This window comes from Ailuropoda melanoleuca, chromosome 1 (genome assembly GCF_002007445.2).
Source record: "Ailuropoda melanoleuca isolate Jingjing chromosome 1, ASM200744v2, whole genome shotgun sequence".
Taxonomy (NCBI): Eukaryota; Metazoa; Chordata; class Mammalia; order Carnivora; family Ursidae; genus Ailuropoda; species Ailuropoda melanoleuca.
Genome location: NC_048218.1, coordinates 37,510,400 through 37,530,091, shown reverse-complemented (window position 1 = coordinate 37,530,091; position 19,692 = coordinate 37,510,400). Strand labels below are relative to the sequence as shown.

The window sequence follows — 19,692 nt, the reverse complement described above, 5'->3', positions numbered from 1 at the left end:
TATCATATGGTAGTTGCTGGGATTAAGTTAACACATGCAATGTTTGAAAAGTCCTGGCATATGATAAGACCTCAGTAAGTGATAGCTCCTTTTACTGACTCCCAGGGACTGTGCTAGAAATTGAAGGTATGGTGATGAAAAATTAGGCTTAGTTCTGGTTCATGGCAGTTTATAATCCAGTGGGGTATCATTACAAGACAATTCTATATGGACCTCTAATGTTTCTGCATGTCTTGTGAGCAAAAGCACTGACAGCCTTTTTTTCTGATTTTATTTTCAAAGATGTTTATGTACAGAACAACCTTGGTAGACAGAGATATGTCTCCCTCCAGAGCAGAGGGAGACACTGTTGTTCATTATAAAAGAATCAATGCCTCTCTCTGGGACAAAGTGTGGGCAGGCTTGCTTGCAGCCAATTCTGAAAGACTGACATTTTCTAAATTTGGGATTCCTGTAATGTAACCCATTGCATGCACATATGTCACCTGGACCTCATCATTCCTCCTTGTAGGAATTGAGACTCAGGCAAATGCTGATATTTTGGCTGTAACTATTGCTGTGAATAATAAACTGTCCTTTGTTTCTGATCCAGGAGTCTTTTGCCTTCTGCTAGCATCCAAGCTAACTTGTTAACTTGTCAGCTGGATAAAATCTCAAATTCTTCATAATTCCTGACAATCATTAGGTGAATTATCAGAAATGTAAAACATATCTGTCTAAACACAAAAATACACATATACATATGCAAACATATTCTTCTCAGGTATATAGAAAAAATGAGGATAGCTAGATATTATAGCAACAGGAACATTATACCGTAGGATGTGGTGGTAGCAATATTCTATTAATTTATTAAATTGACACTAAAAACCTTAGAATGGGAAGCAAACATGGGAATCACCTAATCAAAACTGCTAGCCAATACTGAGAGGTCATGCTAGTCTTGCCTACCACTTCTTCTCCAGTGCATGATAGAATAGCTGGGATGGTATATGCACTCACTGAATATAAAGCTTAATAAATGTATAAATAATTTTTGAACACATTTGTTAATAAACATATACTCTTTATTGCTTGACAGTTTCCAAAATAGGGTAGTATTTCTGCATGGGAAATTCAGTCCTTTGCTGACCTCCTTTCTTTGGAAGTTCTTCCTTATTGTATTAATCAAGCTAGGGGAGGGTATGCTGTGATAACAAAAATTACAAGATATTACTGAATGACATTACTTAATAAAAAGTTTATTTCTTTTTCACATTATCATTCAATATGGGTCAGGAAACTCGCCTTCCTGATGGCTTTCTCTTCTAAGTGATAGCTCAGGAATTGGGGCTCTTCCCAATTCCTGTATGCAGGAGTAAAATGAAAATGGCAGAGTTGTCTCTGGTGTACTTAATTTGAACTAAAATTTGATTTTTTTTAAACTTAATTCATTGATTCTAAGTCTTCCCTTAGAACAAAACACAGCAACAAATGTTTACTCTTTTCCACATGATATGATAGACATTCAAATATTTATTTCCCCTTAGTCTTTATTTTTCCTAGGCTACATGGTCATAATTCCTATAATCAGGCCAACCATGAAATCATTCTCAGATATCTTACCTTGCTGATTATTTTCCTCTGGCCATCCCTTAAATTGTCAATAACATTTAAGGAGAACCACTAAGAACTGAATATATATAGTGCCTTAGATGTTGTCAGACAAACATAGATGGAGTGAGCCTAATTTCCTGTGATTTAAATTCTAGAGAGTCCAGCACCTCTGGCCTTATATATTATCTCATGAGAATTATAGGACACCAGGAAGGACAGTATTTTTAAGTATTAACTGATGCTCGCTATACCTCATTCTATTTTAGCCTGTCACCTCTCCTCCATTTAGGCCACTAGACTTTACGCAGGTATTGCCTCAAGGAGGAGTGGCAACTATGGAAACTAGAGAACAAATTCCTGGCTTTTAAGCTTTAGAAAAAAGCCACACGAGAATACCTGAAGATCAAGTTTTTCCTGCCTTTGAAGAGATAATAATTCTCTGTGCTGGAAGAAATGGGGAAGAGTTACAGAGGAAGCTAGAGAGTTAGACATTGGGGAAGGCAAAGGAGAGCAGGTTTCTGTGCCCTGTCCTCTTCCCCTTCCACCCTCATCTTTCCAGTTGGTCCTGAAAAGGGAGGAGGAACAATTAAAGTCAGTCATAAACAAAATTGGAAAGGATACAATGCTTGCGTCTCTGCCCTTTGTCTGACATGCTGAGGGGCAGCAGCTTCCCAAGAATGTCACCATTGTGTGGGAAATGGGTAGAGGCAGCGTTGTGGGGAGTCAAGACTAAGAACTGAAGCAACCATGGCCTCCCCTCCACAGCATAGCCCCCTGCCCCCACCTCCACATAGCCTAATACCATTTCAGGAGAAGGGGAAAATCTGAAATGTCCTCTTTATTGAAATCATGAGTGTACCCAGAAAAAGTTGAGAAAACTTGTCAATGACTGAGCTTATGGTATTTGACTGAGATTACCTTTACTGCGTTTAGGAAGACTGGATGCTGTAACAGGGAATAAGTTGTTTCTTAGAAAAATACTATCAACTTTTTAGCATTTCCAAGGATACAACCTAAAAATATTCCGACAACTACAGATGGTTTGCTTGTGAATGGGAAAGGTACTGGATTTGGATTTAGAAGATCTAACTGTAAATTACTACCTCTATGTATTTGGCCCCTTTATAGCTTCTCTCTTAGCAACAGTTTCATCATGAAAAACACATATTCTGACTTTCTCATAACAGAATGAGGATATTAAGTGAGCTAACTGCCTGCAAAATGGTTCTGTAATATTTAAATTGCCAAAAATAGATCACCATTAGTCTATTTCTACCAGCTGGTTGTGGGTCTTAAAATTATGCTAGGTTAAATATAAGTGTTTTGATATTACATGTTGATATTGAGCATAGACACTCTGGTTCAGTGCTTCTCAGATTTTACTGTGCATAGGAATCACCTGGCAGATCTTATCAAAATGTAGATGTAGGTTCAGATGCAGCAGGTTTGGGCTGGGGCCTGAGAGTTTCTACTTCTAACAACCTGTAGACAATAATTCTGCTGGACTGTAGACCATACTTCGAGGAACAGTGCTATCGTTAACGACCAATGTTTGCACATTTCCCGAGCTTGAAGCAACAATTAATATTCAATATTGCACCTCACACTGCCTCAGAATAGCTCCCAGATTTCTTTATCTCTCCCATCTGTTCATATCAAGTTCCTCATATTCTCAGCGTATCTGAAATTGATGATGTCATGACCTGATTATCAAATGCTCTGAAATTTCTTTTAGGGTTTTTTTTTTAAAATTTGTTATTATCCATAAAGAACATGGTGTGCTTCCAGGGAAATTCTAAACAAATAGTTCAGTCCTTGAGAATTTATGAGATTTAATCCCACAAAGTTGGCAGCAGACATATCATTATTTCAGTTATTCACTTTTAAGAAATGAACACAATTTATATTTGGATATTATAAGTAAGAAAATGAAACAAGTATTAAGGCAATAGAGATACTGTTTTATTTTGTTTGCTTTTACTGGCTCTATCTTTTTGAGATTCCAGGAAGGTGGTGTATGTGGGGACAGATTGTTGTCACCCATGCTTCTGTCCTTCTGGGGAACACTGCTCAAGTCTAGAACATCATTGTAGACATTAGAAATGATGTTATTTGTTCAACTGCTAAGAAAAAGTTGTAGACAAGAGACTGTCCTAGAATGTGTAAAATCATCCAGAATTGCCAAAATTCCACTGTTTTCAGCATCCCTTTTGAGATGTGATATGCACACTGGTTAAGAGCTGGACTGTGGAACCAGATTACCTAGGTGAATATGTTGAGCAAATCACTTAACCACCTGACGCCTTGATTTCCTGATCTATATAATGGAGATAATTATTGTATTTACCTCATGAGGGTTTCATGAGAATTAAATGAGTCAATATATATAAAGTGCCAGGCACATAGCTGGTACTATATAAAGGTTAACTATTATTGTTATCATTATTATTATCACTATTATTACTGTTACTTTATTTCCTTATCCTGATCAAATTTCTGTTATGATTAGATAACTAGGGAATCCATCTCTACCTATACTACTAGGGTGGACTTGATTTTGTAATCTTTTTGGACACTAACATATGAAGGATGAATGGCTATGATTTATTGTCACTGGAGATGATATGAATCTCCTGAAATTTCAATGGATTTTATATTTTTCAGTTGTACTACAGTTATACTGTGTTAAAGAAACTGCTCACATTAAAATCCTTAGAAAATGAAAAAAAAAGTATTGAAAATACTCGTCATCCAACATTGTGTTATTATTCTATAGACAATACAAAAAGAGACACGCGTTTGAAGACATTATTGTCAAAGAAGGGACTGAAAATTAGGCTAACCAATAATTAAAGGTATATTTTCTGAGTAGAGTTCACATAAAATATTCTTAGCATCTGTGTTCTTCATATTTGGTGTTGAAAGAGACCCAAACAAGAATGTTATATAGATTGGGGCACCTGAGTGGCTCAGATGGTTAAGCCTCTGCTTTTGGCTCAGGTCATGATCTCAAGGGTCCTGGGATCCAGCCCCACAGTGGCTCCCTTCTCAGCGGGGAGTCTGCTTCTCCCTCTGCCTCTGCCACTCCTCACTGCTCCTGCTCTCTCTCTCTCTCTCTCTCTCTCTCTCTCTCTCTCTCTCCCCCCGTATCTCTCTGTCTCAAATGAATAAATAAAAAATTCTTTAAAAAAAAAAAGAACATTATAGATTAACAATTCCACAACACTAACAGATCACAGAGTGAGTCATTCAATTCAAATTAACTACAGCACGCTTACACTGTACTTACTTCTGGTGCTGTGTGAACCACCAAAGAAATATCTAACTCTGCCATTTCCCTGTGGAATTTATTGTTTTACCTTTTCATAAGGGAGGCAATTATGGTCATTGAAATGATCAGGGCAAAATAAAGAATAACAATAATAATAATTGCATACAATCAAGCCACAAAAAAAAGGTGCAGGCAGTACAAATTATAACTGTATAAAAGAAGTCAGTTTTAACATGTTAAGATATGCTTCCTGGAAGATATGCTTCCATTCCTTATAATGGGCCTTGGAAGTAAGTGGGATTTTGAATATACTCCAGGCATCTAAAGCCACTGGGATAATAATGTTAAGATATCCTCTCCAATGATCTTTTTATATAATAAGAATGAAATAGGCAGTTGGGATACAAATAAATCACATTCAGGATTTGAGGTACCATGCAGACCTCATTTTTGGATCAAACTCAGTGCATGAAAATTTGGCAAAACCAAACAAACAATAAACAGTGGAGTAATTTTATTTGTTTGTTTCATCAAAGTTATGGGCCTTCTAAGTGGTCCAGAAAGGTTTCCTTAAACGCAAAATCTCTATTGTGTTTATTTAACATAAATTACTTACAAAACTTGTAATTTACTCACAATGTTCCAGGTTGACACCTCTTGTACAAAGTGACAGCACAGCCCATAGTGCCATTTTGTGCCTGGTGATCGTGGAAAGTTGTGTGGCATAGCTTTTTCTCTCTGCTCTCTCTCTTCTGAATGACAGCAACATGGGCCTTTGGCTTCATTAATCCTAAAATATTTAAATCCAATTATAAAACCAATGTATTAAAAATGAGAAATAAATTCAAACCACATTGTTCTGGCTGCTGTGATTTATTAGTCCAATTGGTCTTTGTCTGTGGCTAGTTAGCCCAATGGGTTAGAACAGAGTGTTAACGATGCCAAGATCAAGGGTTTAATCCTTCCTGGCTTACTTAGCTTTGTTCCATTCCCTGGAAAGAGCTGTACCCACACTCACGCCAGACTTCATGTGATTGTATTCCACTTGTCAGAGGCTGACAGAGACAGTGTAGTTAAATTAGCCCAGATCTACCATGACTACCAGGAAAACCAGCAAAGAAACAGACAAGGAACTCAAGGTACACAATGAATTAATGGTCTGTCATTATCTTTCATGAGGACAAATGATTGTATTTCATGATGTAGTACGTACTCCTTACTGATTTTTTTAATACGGGCCAAGAAGTATCTTGATATCTCTTCATCTCTTCTCACTGTTTCCCAGCTTAGATTCCTCTATTACTAAATCTCTAGAAAATACACTAGATCAGGAGTACTATGAAATCCTACAATTCCAACCAAAATTAATTTAAAAAACAAAACAAAAAAACCTCTGCAAAGACAGCATGTTGACTGTTTCAGGAATACATTCTAGGTGGTATATTGAGGTACTAAGAGAGGGTCGTGGCAAACCTCCTATGTCAGAACTCGGGAAGCAGGTGATGCCATTTGCTATGTGTCTGCTGAATCAACCAGAGATATTTAAAATCTCACTTTTTGTCAAGCAAACCAAACTATAAGGATTAGAAATAGCCTCATATTAATTGCAAATAAGTGAAACTATCCTCAGAATCCATAAGTGAGGTCTTCAACCTGTAACTAGCACTGTGTGCTCTAACCTAAAGACATTATAAGATGAGTAAATAGTCAGAGAAGGGACCACTTTACTAGATGTTGAAAACCATCAGAAAAGGAAAAAAAAAAAGATGCCACCTTGACTCAGATACAAATAATACCTCAGATACAAATAATACCTGTAGGAAGCACTAAGAAATTCTTACATGGATGTTTTTAAAATATTCAACAGAGAGAACATGCTATTACAAGCTCACCCATCAAATCTTACCAGGCTGAAAGCGAATAAAATAAGGCAAAACATCAGAGGCATGTGCCATGCATAACTCTCACGTGTCTTCCACCCTAGATTGTCCTTGAATTCACAGGACTGGGTGGTTGGCTTGTGCATGTTTAGACCAGAACTCTTAAAAAGACCCCCACATTATGTTTTTTTTAAGTTTTTAGTTGTTCTATGATAGGTCTTGTTCTTGATTTTTGTCTATTCTACAACTTGCCAAGGTAGGTTTGTGACAGGGAAGTCATTAATATTTTGAAGTTCGGCATGGGGCGGGTTGTACCTTATGAACTTTATTTTTATTTTTTTTAGATTTTATTTATTGAGAGAGAGAGAGCAAGAACACAAGCAGGGGGAACAGCAGAGGGAGAGGGAGAAGCAAGCATAGGGAGCCAGACATGGGGCTCAATCCCAGGATCCTGGGATCATGACCTGAGCCAAAGGCAGAAGCTTAACCAACTGAGCCACTCAGGTGTCCCCCTTATGAGCTTTATATACATTATTTATTCATCCTCAGAGAAGTCCTATGAATGTGGCTATCTTTACTAGATATGAGAAAACTGAAGGTCAGAGTTTTTTCTGAAGGCAATGTTTGTGCTGTTTTTAATCTTCATGTGGATATCTGAGGGTCCAATTGTGATCCTGAATTTTCTAGTCACTCCACAGCATGGCCAGCCTCTGCCCCACTTGTAAGGAGGTCCTCTGCTGGTGACTTCTCTCCTACACAGCTTGCTGTCCTGTCCACCTGCCTACTCTGGTCACTCTTCTTTACTCCTTTGAAAGACCTTGTTGCCTGAAACCATGGCCATGTTTCTGGTAATATCAAAAGTTATTCAATTTTTAATACACTATTAAGGAACCAAAAAGAAGAAAAATTAACCAGAAAAGTACTTTTGAGATAAAAGTTCTTGATTCTACCCAAAGAGAAATTATGGAAGTTGCTCCTATAATCCCTTGAAATTAATTATTCCGTTGAACCTGAGAATTTTCAGGAGCTCCTTGTCCACTTCTTTCCAAACCAGTTCTTAAATTTGGAAACCCAGGCTCAGTAGAAATTTTTATTAAATTGACCCATTAGACAAATAATAGATCTAGGAAGTCGTCTCTGAGGCTTGTTAATTCTTTAGTGAATCTATCTTCTTACCTCCTTCATACGTATATGTGAAGTTATATATATATATAGAGAGAGACTGTTTAATTAGACTTAGTGCCCATTCAGTATTAGGTGGTATGGTTTTTTTGTTTTCTGGTTTTTTTTTTTTTTTTTGACACTGCAGTCAAATCCTGACTCAGCCACTCACAAACTAGGTGATATTTAAAATATTTTTCTGTGCTTCAGCTCTTCCATATCTACAATGATGATAACAACTACTGCATAGGATCATTGTGAGAATTAAATGAGTGAGTTAAAATCAATTTTAACATAAATGCCTGGCCTCATAAGTGTGAGTTCCTTTTGTCACCATTTTCTCTGTGAAGGTACAAAAGTCCTAAACACCTGATCTATATAAACCCCTTCCATTATCCTTCATCCTCTTATAAAAGAACATACTTTAAATAATCTAATTAGTCTATAACCTACATTTCAAGTGATGAAAATCGACTTTTAAGCTAAGCCTATCCCTACAACTGTGACTGTGTTGAACCCCAAAGGAAATTATCCCTTAATAAAGCACGAAATCATTACCTCATCCAATAAATATTTAATAAATAACTATTAGGTACTATGATATAATAGTTTATAAAACATATGTGTTTTATGCCTGTATGAATCATAATGGAGAGACAAGGGGGAAAAAAGTTGAGAAAAAAAAACCTGTATTTCGAAAGGAAGGTGATAAGCAAGCAGGTATTGGGGAGAATGGTGGGGTTGGGATGGGGTGTACTTTAAATTGGAAAGTGTCTTTGAGAAAGCAAGTTTAAGCTAAGACCTAGATGGCAACTAGACCAAGTGTGGAGGGAAAGAATTTTCCAAGTAAATAGTGCATGCAAAGTCAAAGGGAGAGAGTTCATTGTACTGAAGCAAATGAATGGATGGCATGCGTTACAACGAAGTCTCACAGTGGACAGGAGGAAATGGGTAGGAGGATATGGACGTAAATTGGCAGAGGACGAGAGACAGGGGAAATGAGAGAGAGAGGGAAACAGAGAGACAGAGAAAGAGAGAGAGGGAGAGAGATGGAGAGAAATTTATAATAAAGAAGCACTATATTCACAGTTCAACTCAGTGGACATTGATCTAGCCCAGAGTAAGAGTAACATGGAATACATTAATCTATTATTCCATGAATTGGTCTAAATTCCCACATGCTTCTCTCACATTATATGTATATCTTGTAAATTTGAGTATGATTTTAGCATTTAAAAATTAGCATAATTCTTAAGAGACATGACTCCTTAAACATGGGCCATACGTCATCTGGTGTTCAACCCAAGAAAAGTATTTTCAATGCTGAAGCTCAAATGATCTGTGTTGAACTTATTGAGACTCAGTACATGTGTATCCAGTTTATTGTGGGATATTAAAGAAATTTTCAGTAATAATTTGGGCTGCATATGGTTTCATTTGCTTTATTTATTGCCTTTAGAACTCCATATAAGATACATCTCCACTCCATAAGTCTTGGGTTTTGAGGAATGCTCTGGGTTGGAGGCTACTTTTTGTGAATTATTTGCAAGATAAGAAGATAAAGTAAGGTAAGAAACAGGCCTAGGACAAAGCAATCAATCAAGAAACTCAATATTTAGAGTTTCAGTAGAGGAGAACTTGGCAGAGGAAACTGAGAAAGAATAGACAAAGTGTAAGTAGACAGATTAGGATGGGGATGTCATGGAAGGATGTCAAGAGGAGAGAATTTTAAGGAGTGATTAAGTTTTGATGTCAAAATTTATGAAGCATCAATTAGGATGCAGTTTAAAAATGAACTTTGAGCTTGTTAGCATGATCATTACTGGACTTTAACAAATTTTGATGGGGTGATGAGACAGAAGTGTGATTGCAAGTGGACTCAATAGGGAATGGCAAAGGAGAATATGGAGAAAATGAATTTGTGGGACTTGAGAATGGTGGAGAAGATAGGAGGCAACAGTTGCAAGAAGACGTGGGTAAATAGGCTAGAGAAACATAGTAAAGTTGCTGAGCCTTGAGGAAGGCCCACTTAAGGCAGGTGATCCTAAAGGACAACTGAATAAAGTGGCTTATTGCTTTACATGTGAGTTTTGACCTTCTCTTTTTACAACCATTCCATTGGTATTACTGGCACCACTCCTAGATCCAGGCAACCAGAGTCCCTCTGTGGCTCTGAGGTTTAGAGTACTCCCCACTGGCCCTCTTCCTAATTGTGCCTCTCCTCATAGGAATCTGTTGGGCAAAGGGGACATGCTCACCAAAAGTCCTTCCTTCTAGTCCCTCTTTCCCCATTAAACTATTGTATTAGTTTCCTATTGCTGCTGTAACAAATTGCCACAAGCTCAGTGACTTAAAACCATGCAAATTTATTATCTTACAACTCTGGAGGTCAGAAGTCCAAAATGATGTCGGCCGGGCTGTGTTTCTTCTGGCCGCTTTAGGGCCCCTGTCTTGCCTTTTGCAGCTTCTAGAGGCTGCCTGTATTCCTTGGCTCGTTGGTTCCTTTCACTTCCACAGTTATCAGTGGCCCATAGAATCTTTCTCACTTCAGATCAACGTGACACTGACTCTTCTGCCTCCTGACTCCTTCTTAAAAAGACACTTGTGATTACACTGGGCCCACTCAGATAATCCAAGATAATTTTCCTGTCTTAAAATCTGCTCATGAGTAGCCTTCATTCCATCAGCAATCTTAACTCCCTTTTGCTATGTGAAATAAGCGTGCTCGTAAATTCTAGGGATTCGAGTATAATATTTTTGGGGGCTGGGGAAGCATTATTCTGCCTAGAACCACCATGTTTCCTTACTTAAGACCTCGGAAAATCCCTGTGCAGATGACCCAAGCCTACTTCTATGAGCCATGATTCCTACAATGGGCTGCGTTATGAGGAGGCTCAGCTGAGGCCAGAGGGTGAGTCAAGAATCAGCTGTTTGGTGAACTGAGGGGAAGGTTTAGAAACACAGTTTTAGAAATCCACGTGTGTGTATTGCAGATTCCATATGTTTTCTTACACTTGTACCCCAAGTTAAAGACGAATCTGGCTGTCATCACTCAAAAAAATAAAAGCTGCTTTCCTTTTTGCCTTATCTTATCCCAGGAGATATTGGGAAAACCACTTCATGTTACCCCTCCAGATAAAACTGGTTTGGGATTTCATGTCACCAAATTCCAGCTGTAAAATTGGGAACATTCTGGGAAATGTGGTGAGTGGGGCCAAAAATAGAGTTGACTGTAAACCCCTGAGTCAGAAGAGTTGGGAACAGTTAAGGTAATTTTGGTATGCTGTTGGAATTGCAGTGGCTGGAACAGAAAAGAGAAAGAGGTTAAACATCAATGGGTAAGATCTAGTTCCACATTAGAACTGAACCAGAAGGGAGGTGGGACAGTTTGAGAGAAGGAAGATAAAAGATAAAAGGGTAAAATTTCAGGAACTTTAGCACAAAAGTACAAATAATCAAGTTCCATTTCATTATTATTTTATTCCAAGTAATTGTGACACCTCCACATAGTAGACATGACAACAAGTACACCAGTGATCAGATCACATTCTTTGATCTGTGTGACTCACTACTGTTAAATGCAATTGGCCTACATTTTTTCTTCCCCACCCCTTTCTGAAACTCCAAGATGACTGAAGAATGATCTAATCTAAAACCTCTTTCTTTCATGTGTGTATATGCTTAAATGGATATATATGAATATGCATGCATACATGTGTATATATGTGTGTGTATATATATACATAGATACAGTATGTATACATGTAAATATACATATGTGCTTGTTTATATAGCCTTAGCATGGGGTGATAGAGAGAGAACTGAACCAAGAATCAAGAGACTTGGGATTTTGATTTTAGTGTGCCTCCAATTCTGTAGGAGACATGAATCAGACCACGTGTTTGATTATCATTGAAAGATGTTTTAGACTAGATGATCGTTTTGAATTTTTTCCACTCTAAAACCCTGGGAAGTCAGTTACTTTCCTGACAGGAATTATCCTACATTTTATTAATGAGCAAATAAAGACTCCAGCCCTTGACAAGTTATCTTCCCTCTCTGTCCAGTCCATACTTCTTCTAGATTCTAATTCTGGGCAGAATTTTTTGTTAGTCTCTCATTTTTTCCTCATCAGTACAATTTAGAAATGGAGGAAGGTATCAAAACAAAGATACTTCATTATAGAAAAATTTTGCCAAATACCTCCAGACTTCTGAGTCCGTGACTTATTAGTATCCAAGAACTACATCTTTGTCATATAATAAATATTTGCACATACTAGAGGCCATATGGGTAACAAGGAAGATAACAGAAATTGCGGGTATGGACATTTCGGATTAGTTTTGGCTTTATTTTCTAAGTCAACAGATATATACTGAACATCTAAATGTTAAATAAACAAGATATAAATGCTTTCTGCAAGTCTAGTGGAGGAGATATATGAAAGCATAATTATGTTAAAAACAATGAGCTACAGATAATTAAGTTATTTGAAGATACAGTTGTAACTGTTAAGTGTTTAAAACAGGAGGCTTGCTGTAGAGGAAAGGGTGCCCTTGCAAACTAACTTTGTGGCCTAATTTAGTCACTTTCCACTGCAGGTCTAGAAGTTTCTCATATCACAAGGATCTTCTCATTGTAACATAAGGTAGAAATCCTGATATAGGATCTGAAACCATGTTCCATGTTCTGACCTTCACTGATGTGCTTTAATCCTCCATGAGTTTGTAAGCCCTTGAAGAATTTTTTCCCCTTTTTGAAATACTTTATTCAATGAGTGCTTAAGACAGGCATTATATGATTGAGATTCACAGATAAAAAAAAAAAATCACAGTCCCTGCTCTCAAGTGGCCATGGTCATGTTGGGGAAAAAAGCAAAAGGCAATTTCAAATCATGTAATCGGTATGGTGAGAGCAAGATTCATAGGGTGTGGAGTTGCCAAAAGTAGAGGCGTCAAAGCTGGCCTTCAGTGGATGTTTTGGAAGGTAATCCCCTAAAGAACAAAAAGGAGTTAGCAAGTGAAGTTCTGGTCATGAACAAAAAGGGAAGGTCATAGGAGATACCATGGTTTTTCCTAGAAAGGGAGGTCTCAATTCACGGGGCTGAATGGACAGGTACAGAAGATGGTGACATAGGCAGGGACCAGAATTTGAAGGTTAAAGAGTTGGAATTATGGGGAGCTATTATAAAAGTTTTTTAGAGAGGGACAAAACATTACTACTGTGTGGGATTTGCACTGGCTGGGACAGAAAACAGTAAAAGGATAAATTGTGTGAAGAATGGATCAGAAGAGGGTTCTACTTAGGGCCTGGAAATCAGGTAGAAGCCACCTGCAGGAGTCTGGATGAAAGTTGCTGCATGAACTAAGGGTTATAGCAGCAGAGATAAATGATGAGGGAAGAGAGTCAGTAGAAGTGTGAAGCTGGGGTCAAGTGGACTCAGGTTGGGACTGTGGGAAAATATCAGTGCTATCATGACTGAGGTCCCTATGGAACATCTAGATAGAAGACAAATAGATGAATCTGGAACACGACAAAGGATGACCAGAGGATGTCAGTTTTTGAAAAGGCAGTGCCAACATTTCAAATAAGTTCGTATATGTCTTATTGATAGGAATACTTCTTCATTACAAAAAGCACAAAATCCAAACTGTGAAAGCCCTTAATAAATATATTTTTAATATTCAATAGATGAAAGAATGAATGAATGAATAGGAGCTGTTATGAGTAGCAACGAGTTCCTGTCAATTACTATAGTTCATGTATGTGAGTGTATAAGTGTGTATGTGTGAATATATATGTATTTATGTATGTGTGTGTAGTTATGTATACACACATACACATTCATATCAAGATTAGCAGTATATTAATACTGTACATCTCTATGAGTCTGCTGGGGCTGTCATAACAAAAACCACAGGACTGGGTGCCTTGAACAACAAAAATTTATTTTCTGACATCTTTGGAGGCGAAAAGTCCAATATCAAGCTGCCCTCAAGGTTAGTGTCTAGTTTCTCCCTGGCTTGTAGACTACACCTTCTCCCTGGCTGTCCCAAAGCCTTTCCTCTGTGCCAGCGCAGACGGGGAGCCCTAGTGTCAGTTCCTCTTGTATAAGGATACCAGTCCTAGATTAGGACCCCACTGTTAGGACCTCACTGAATCTTAATTCCCTCCTGATAGGCCCTGTCTCCAAACACAGTCACAGTGGGTAATTTGGGGGGAACACAATTCAATCCACAACAACATCAGTACATGTGACATCCAGATCGACTTTTTCTCAAAGGATAGTCTCTTTGAAAACAAAGAAACTGTTCTGTGTCATGAAAGAGGATACCTAAATATAAGGGGTCAGATATACTTGTTAAAGTTCATAGAGTTTGCGTATTTATAATTATAATTATTTTCTATTTTACCTGATTATATCAAAATACAGTTATATTCCTACAAATATTTTTTTTTAATTTTGGAGAGGATTATAAGACACTTGCAAGTAGATAAACTTTTAATAGCTGAGTGGGTTTAATCAGTTGTTATTGTCTATTACTCTATGGAAACCAGGCAGGAAGAGCCAGAAAAGGTTGACGTCCCACAAGAATTTCATACCATGAAGGTGTAAACTTAAAGCGGAGATCACTTGTAGAAAACCGTGTTGCATTCTTGGCATGTGCGCACTTGTAATAAAGTTAACTTTCACTTACGGTTATATTTAACATAGGGGCTAATCCCAGTTTATTTTGCGCCTGTTCTGTTTTACCTCTTTGCATACTTGGCCTTCGTTTAGCCCTGGCCTCTGCGTTGGTGTTCCCCCCTAAAGTTCCCTGGGGTTGGGAAGCCCCCGCCCTGACAGCCAGGTGACAGAGACCGGGCGGAAAGTCGGAGCTCCGAGGGCGCTGAGCCTCCCGCATACCGTTCCCCTCCCACCGTCGTCCCACTGCCGGGAGGCGGAGAGGGCTTCAAACTTCGCTCCAATCCGCAGCCGGCCCTCCCCGGGGTCTCCCGCTGGGCGACCCGCCCGCTGCGGACGGAGTTGGAGGAACTTTGCACAGCTTGGCGTCAAAGCCTGGAGCGGCGAAGTGCCCCCCTCCTCCCCAGCGCCCCCCTCCCTTGTATATGCAAACCAGAGCCCCGGCTCCCCAAGGCTGCCCTACCGGGCCGGGGCTGCGGCTGCGGCGGCGCTGCGGTGGGCGCTGCTGTCCTCGCCGGAGCCGGGCACTGTCATGCCTCCGCCGCGCGGCGGGCCGCTGCGTCCCGGAGCCGCTATATAAGCGCAGGCAAGGGGACACTCGGAGGGGCTGAAGATGAAGGTGCCCGCGCATGGGCCCCCACTGATTGCCAACCCCTCCCGAGCCCGCGCCCCGCGCGGAGCCCGCGGCCGCCGAGGACCCGCCTTCGCCGCAGTAGCAGCTGGAGCAGCGACAGAGGAGGCAGCTGCGGCGCTGGCGGCGGCGCCCGTCGCCCGAGCGCGTAGAGCGGCGGCGGGAGCTCGGGGGCCGCCGCTGCCCCGGCTGCCATGAGTTGTGCGGAGGTGATGTATCACCCCCAGCCGTATGGAGCGCCCCAGTGTCTGCCCAACCCTGTGGCAGCTGCAACCTGCCCCACAGCCTACTACCACCCGGCGCCCCAACCTGGCCAGCAGGTGAGTCACCGACCGGGCAGCTCGCCGGGGGCGGGGGCGAGGGGCACCGAGAGTATCTGTCTGGGACTCGGGCGACGTCCCGCCGGGACGGGTGGCGCGGAGGATGCTCTGGGACCTGCAGGAGCGCCCTTGAGCAGAGAGGAAGAAAGGCTTCGGGAAGGGACAAGCAGCCTGGTGGACGGGTGGGGGATTCGATGTGAGGCATTACCTGGCTGGGGGCTTCATTGAGCTGTTGTCACCGGAGCTCAGAGGCTGCTCCTCATAGCCACCTTAGCTCTTTGGGCTCAGTTCTCTGAAACTCACCAAGGGCATCTGTCTTAGGAGTATGTGAGTAAACTTCCTTTAAATCAAATATTTTGTTTTCTTTCAAAAGGTGGAGTGTTTCAGGGTTTTCTTGATTAAGAGGATAAAATGTGTCACTGACATAGGGGAGGCTACCTGGACAGTGAGCTCATGGAATGACCTTTCTGGAACTTTTATGGAACAGAGGTCTAGTGTAACGTCTGTCAAATGTTACTAGAACTTCTCTGTAGAGTCTGCCTTCTTATGACTGTGACTGAGAGGGAAGGAATTGATCCCAAACTTCCTCATTCATTTTTAATTCCATCAAAGCACAGAGACAGAGATGTTATAGTTCAGCTTAGTGGAAGTGTGCCCCCGTTCAAGAGGTAACTTTGGATCACTGGATGTTGGGTCTTCACCATGCTGAGAGTGACGGAGAATACTGCGGATAAAAAGGGTTCTGGAACCAGGGAGATGATATAGTTCCTTTAGAAGGGAGAGTAGGGTGTGGGGAATTTGGCACTAGGTACCCCTGGGCATTCCTCTCTGGACACCAACGGAATATGTGTCAAGCCTTAGTTAGTGCTACAGAGAACACATATGTGAGTATGTGGCAGTAGCTTGTACCAAAGTAGGGTCCTCCGGCTCCGGGAATTAGGGAATTAGGGTTGATTTGGTGAGATTTTAAAAATACAATTTATGCACTCCGAGGTGGGGGCACTTATCGGGGAACTAGATGTGGTTTGGAAATTACCATCCACAGAATTTATTGATTGGGTTTTTAAAAATTTCTTAGGAACCATTTGTTTTATTGTGGGCTTAAGGGTTTGGCTCTTTATTATAATTTATATAATTAATTTTGATTTCTGTATTCCCTTTACCTGTTTCTTTGCTAGGTTTGTAGGGCTACTCTTTGGAAAGAAATCATAACTTCAGTTTAGAATTTAGGGACTGTAAAATTCAGCTGATTCTGGAGCAAGGTACATGCCCCAGAGTTACCTGCTAAACAGTATAGGCTTATCTAGACCAAGTAGGGCAAAAGAGGAAGGAGCCCCACTTTATTACTGTCATTTTTTTTTAATATTCAGCAGCTTTAGCATTTGAAGTTAAGATTACATTTTCGAAAGAGAATGGGGAAGCATTTTGTAATTTGTGGTCAAAGGTGATAGATGGAAACATTTTGGTTATGCTGTTTGCTTTTCTTTGATTTTAAATATAAAAGATATAAGTAATAGAGAAAACCATTTAGGTACAAATTAGGCAAGTGAGGCAAAGAGATGCTGGATATCATTTTATGTGTTTTATAAACACTCAGTCCCAGATGAACCACACTATTTCCTCCCTTCCTTTCCTCCATCTCAGAGACAGTAGAGGCTCTCAATTGTCAGTTGGAATGTGGACAAGCAACAGGCTCAAAATTACTAAGCATACAGAAAAGTATTTTTCCCCTTAAAAAATAACTTGAACTATAGAAGTTATGAATAGGGTTTTGTTCCATAGATTCTGAAAATAATTCCATTAATACATGAATTTGTGGTGGAGGTTAGGATTATAATACTCTTGAGCTAGAAAATAAAATTCAGTATCAGAAAAATTATGAATTACTAATCATAAAATTCAGTTTTCAGTAAGAAATAACTCTAGTACTATAACTTTTATAATAGCGCTGCAACTCAATCCTCAAATATCATTCTTTTGCTGAGACCATCAACAAACTGAAGAATGAGCTTTCTTTTTCACCTGAATTGTCCACATTGAGGAGTTGCATATATTAGTAAATGTCAACTTCATTACACTTTAGGGTTCCGTAGGTATCGTTCAAACAGATAATTGGCTGAGTTGACTTTAAGAACTTAGCTGAGGGGCGCCTGGGTAGCGCAGTCATTAAGCGTCTGCCTTCAGCTCAGGGCGTGATCCCAGCGTTGGAGGATCGAGTCCCACATCGGGCTCCTCCACTGGGAGCCTGCTTCTTCCTCTCCCACTCCCCTGCTGTGTTCCCTCTCTCGCTGGCTGTCTTTCTGTCACATAAATAAAAATAAAGTCTTTAAAAAAAAAAAAAAAGAACTTACCTGAGAGGTGTGCTTGGAAATTTTCATGTTACATTTACTAAAACGGCTTATTGGAGGTTACTTTTTCTGTTGTTGTTAAGTAAGGAAACTGACTATAACTGGCTAGTGAAATAAAGAGACTTGATAGTATAACTACTGTTCTTTTACTGTCAGGAGTTTATTTTGATGACCTATATTTTCTATTGGAAAAAAGAGTAAATCAGGAAATCCTTATCAGGCTGACAGCATTTTTAGACTATGCGGTGCGTGGGTGAAGTGGGACTAATATTGACTTGGCCCTAATGCAGTCATCTGAGAATACATATTTTGGTTGTTTTTGCATTCCATAAGGTTTTATCATTATTATCCATGAAGATTGTTTTCTCTGTCCATGGGAAGTGACCCCTAATAGCATCTTGCCTGGGAGACAAAAATAAAGGCCACCACTCCTGCTGCATTTGAAAAATTGATTTGTTGAGCAGAAAAAAGAAAAGCAAAAAAAAGTGATAGAGTTATAAAGAAAGTTTCACAGTCATTGATAAAATGTTAGAAAAGAAAGCATTTCAGCTTTGTATTGCTTTTGTAATCAGTTGTAGTAATGCATCTTTGAACTTATTTTTTTCCCCTCAAGTCTGTATGGTTCAGAAGTCCTTGTAAGTTAGTATAGCATAATGGTTTATGATGATGGATTTTATCCATAGGTGTATTTTTCCTCTTCGTGTATGATCATATAGCTGAAAATTAGTTTTGAAATAATAGAATATCATTCTCCAGGCAGGCGTACTCTGCTTCACCCTTAAAAGCACGGATTTTTACTTGAAATTTTAAGTTCAGATTTTTGTCGAGCATATTATGCATTGTAGGTGGGTAATAGGCTGGTGTCTTAAAAACATAGTTAACTGCATATATATCAGGCAACACTGTGATGTGTTACTTGGGCATACAGTAGGCTACATGAATTTGTCAATATGTCTGCAGAGTGAATTTTATAGTCCCTGACATGAATTCCTAGAAATTGCATGGCTGCGAGTAAATCTTACAGCGTGCTTTATCCAACCAGGGTTTGCTGAGGGATGCTGCGCTCCCTGGTGCTCATGCCCACCGTCTCTTTAACATCTCCTCATAAGAACTCTGGACTCAAGTCTCTCAGCCCATGCTCCGGAGGCATGATGACACTGCAGAACGTGTCCAGAAAGGAATGTGCTTGCATTCTAACAGTGACAGTAGGAACTAAGAGTGACAAATTTCCAAATAAGTGTCAGGAAAAATTGAGGGAAATGATATGAAATCATAGATTCCCTTCATACCCGGGGGACTTCTCATCTTAAATGTAGACAGTCTGTTTTGTCTAAATCTGCCCCCCCATTTATTCATAATGTCAACATTAAAAAGATACGTAAAGCTTTCAGAATCGTGTCATTTGTTGATGAGGTGGTGAAAGCAAAAAAAAAAAAAAAAGATTGCCAGTTTTCTAATTGTGCATAGGGGTTTTTAACAATTACACTCTGGCCTTCATATAAGTTAGAGTGTATTTACTCTGTCCTCTTCAAGGGGGACAGCTGGGTGAATCTGTCTGCATGTTTTCACTTAAAAGAATTAAGTGCTTATAGGAGGCAGAACTCAGTTATAAGTTTGTAAGGAGTTGTTTTTTTTTTCCCCCCAAACTATTTCCCTGTACTTTGCCACCTTGGTTAGGTCATAAAATGCTCTCTAATATATATATATATATAGTGCCTTAAACCAACATATATATATGTGTGTGTGTGTGTGTGTGCATATATATATATATATATATATATATATATATATATATATATA

At 39.5% G+C, this 19,692-nt stretch overlaps 1 protein-coding gene and 1 long non-coding RNA gene across 4 annotated transcripts in view; one reads left to right on the top strand and one right to left on the bottom strand.

Moving 5' to 3' along the window:
* Positions 1-1,117: 1,117 nt before the first annotated feature.
* LOC117801587 lies at positions 1,118-18,090 on the bottom strand. The gene is made up of 3 exons (XR_004624297.1): positions 17,896-18,090; positions 5,504-5,657; positions 1,118-1,187 (listed from the first exon to the last, which is right to left on the bottom strand). It is a non-coding gene; the product is annotated as an uncharacterized LOC117801587 (long non-coding RNA).
* Positions 15,020-19,692, top strand: part of VGLL3 (vestigial like family member 3) — a 51,795-nt gene continuing 47,122 nt past the window's right edge. For all 3 annotated transcript variants that reach the window (XM_011228064.3, XM_011228062.3, XM_019802254.2), the window contains exon 1: positions 15,020-15,544. In XM_011228064.3, the coding sequence (XP_011226366.2) occupies positions 15,419-15,544 (126 nt within the window). In that variant the 5' untranslated portion in view covers positions 15,020-15,418. The remainder of the gene's footprint in view (positions 15,545-19,692) is intronic.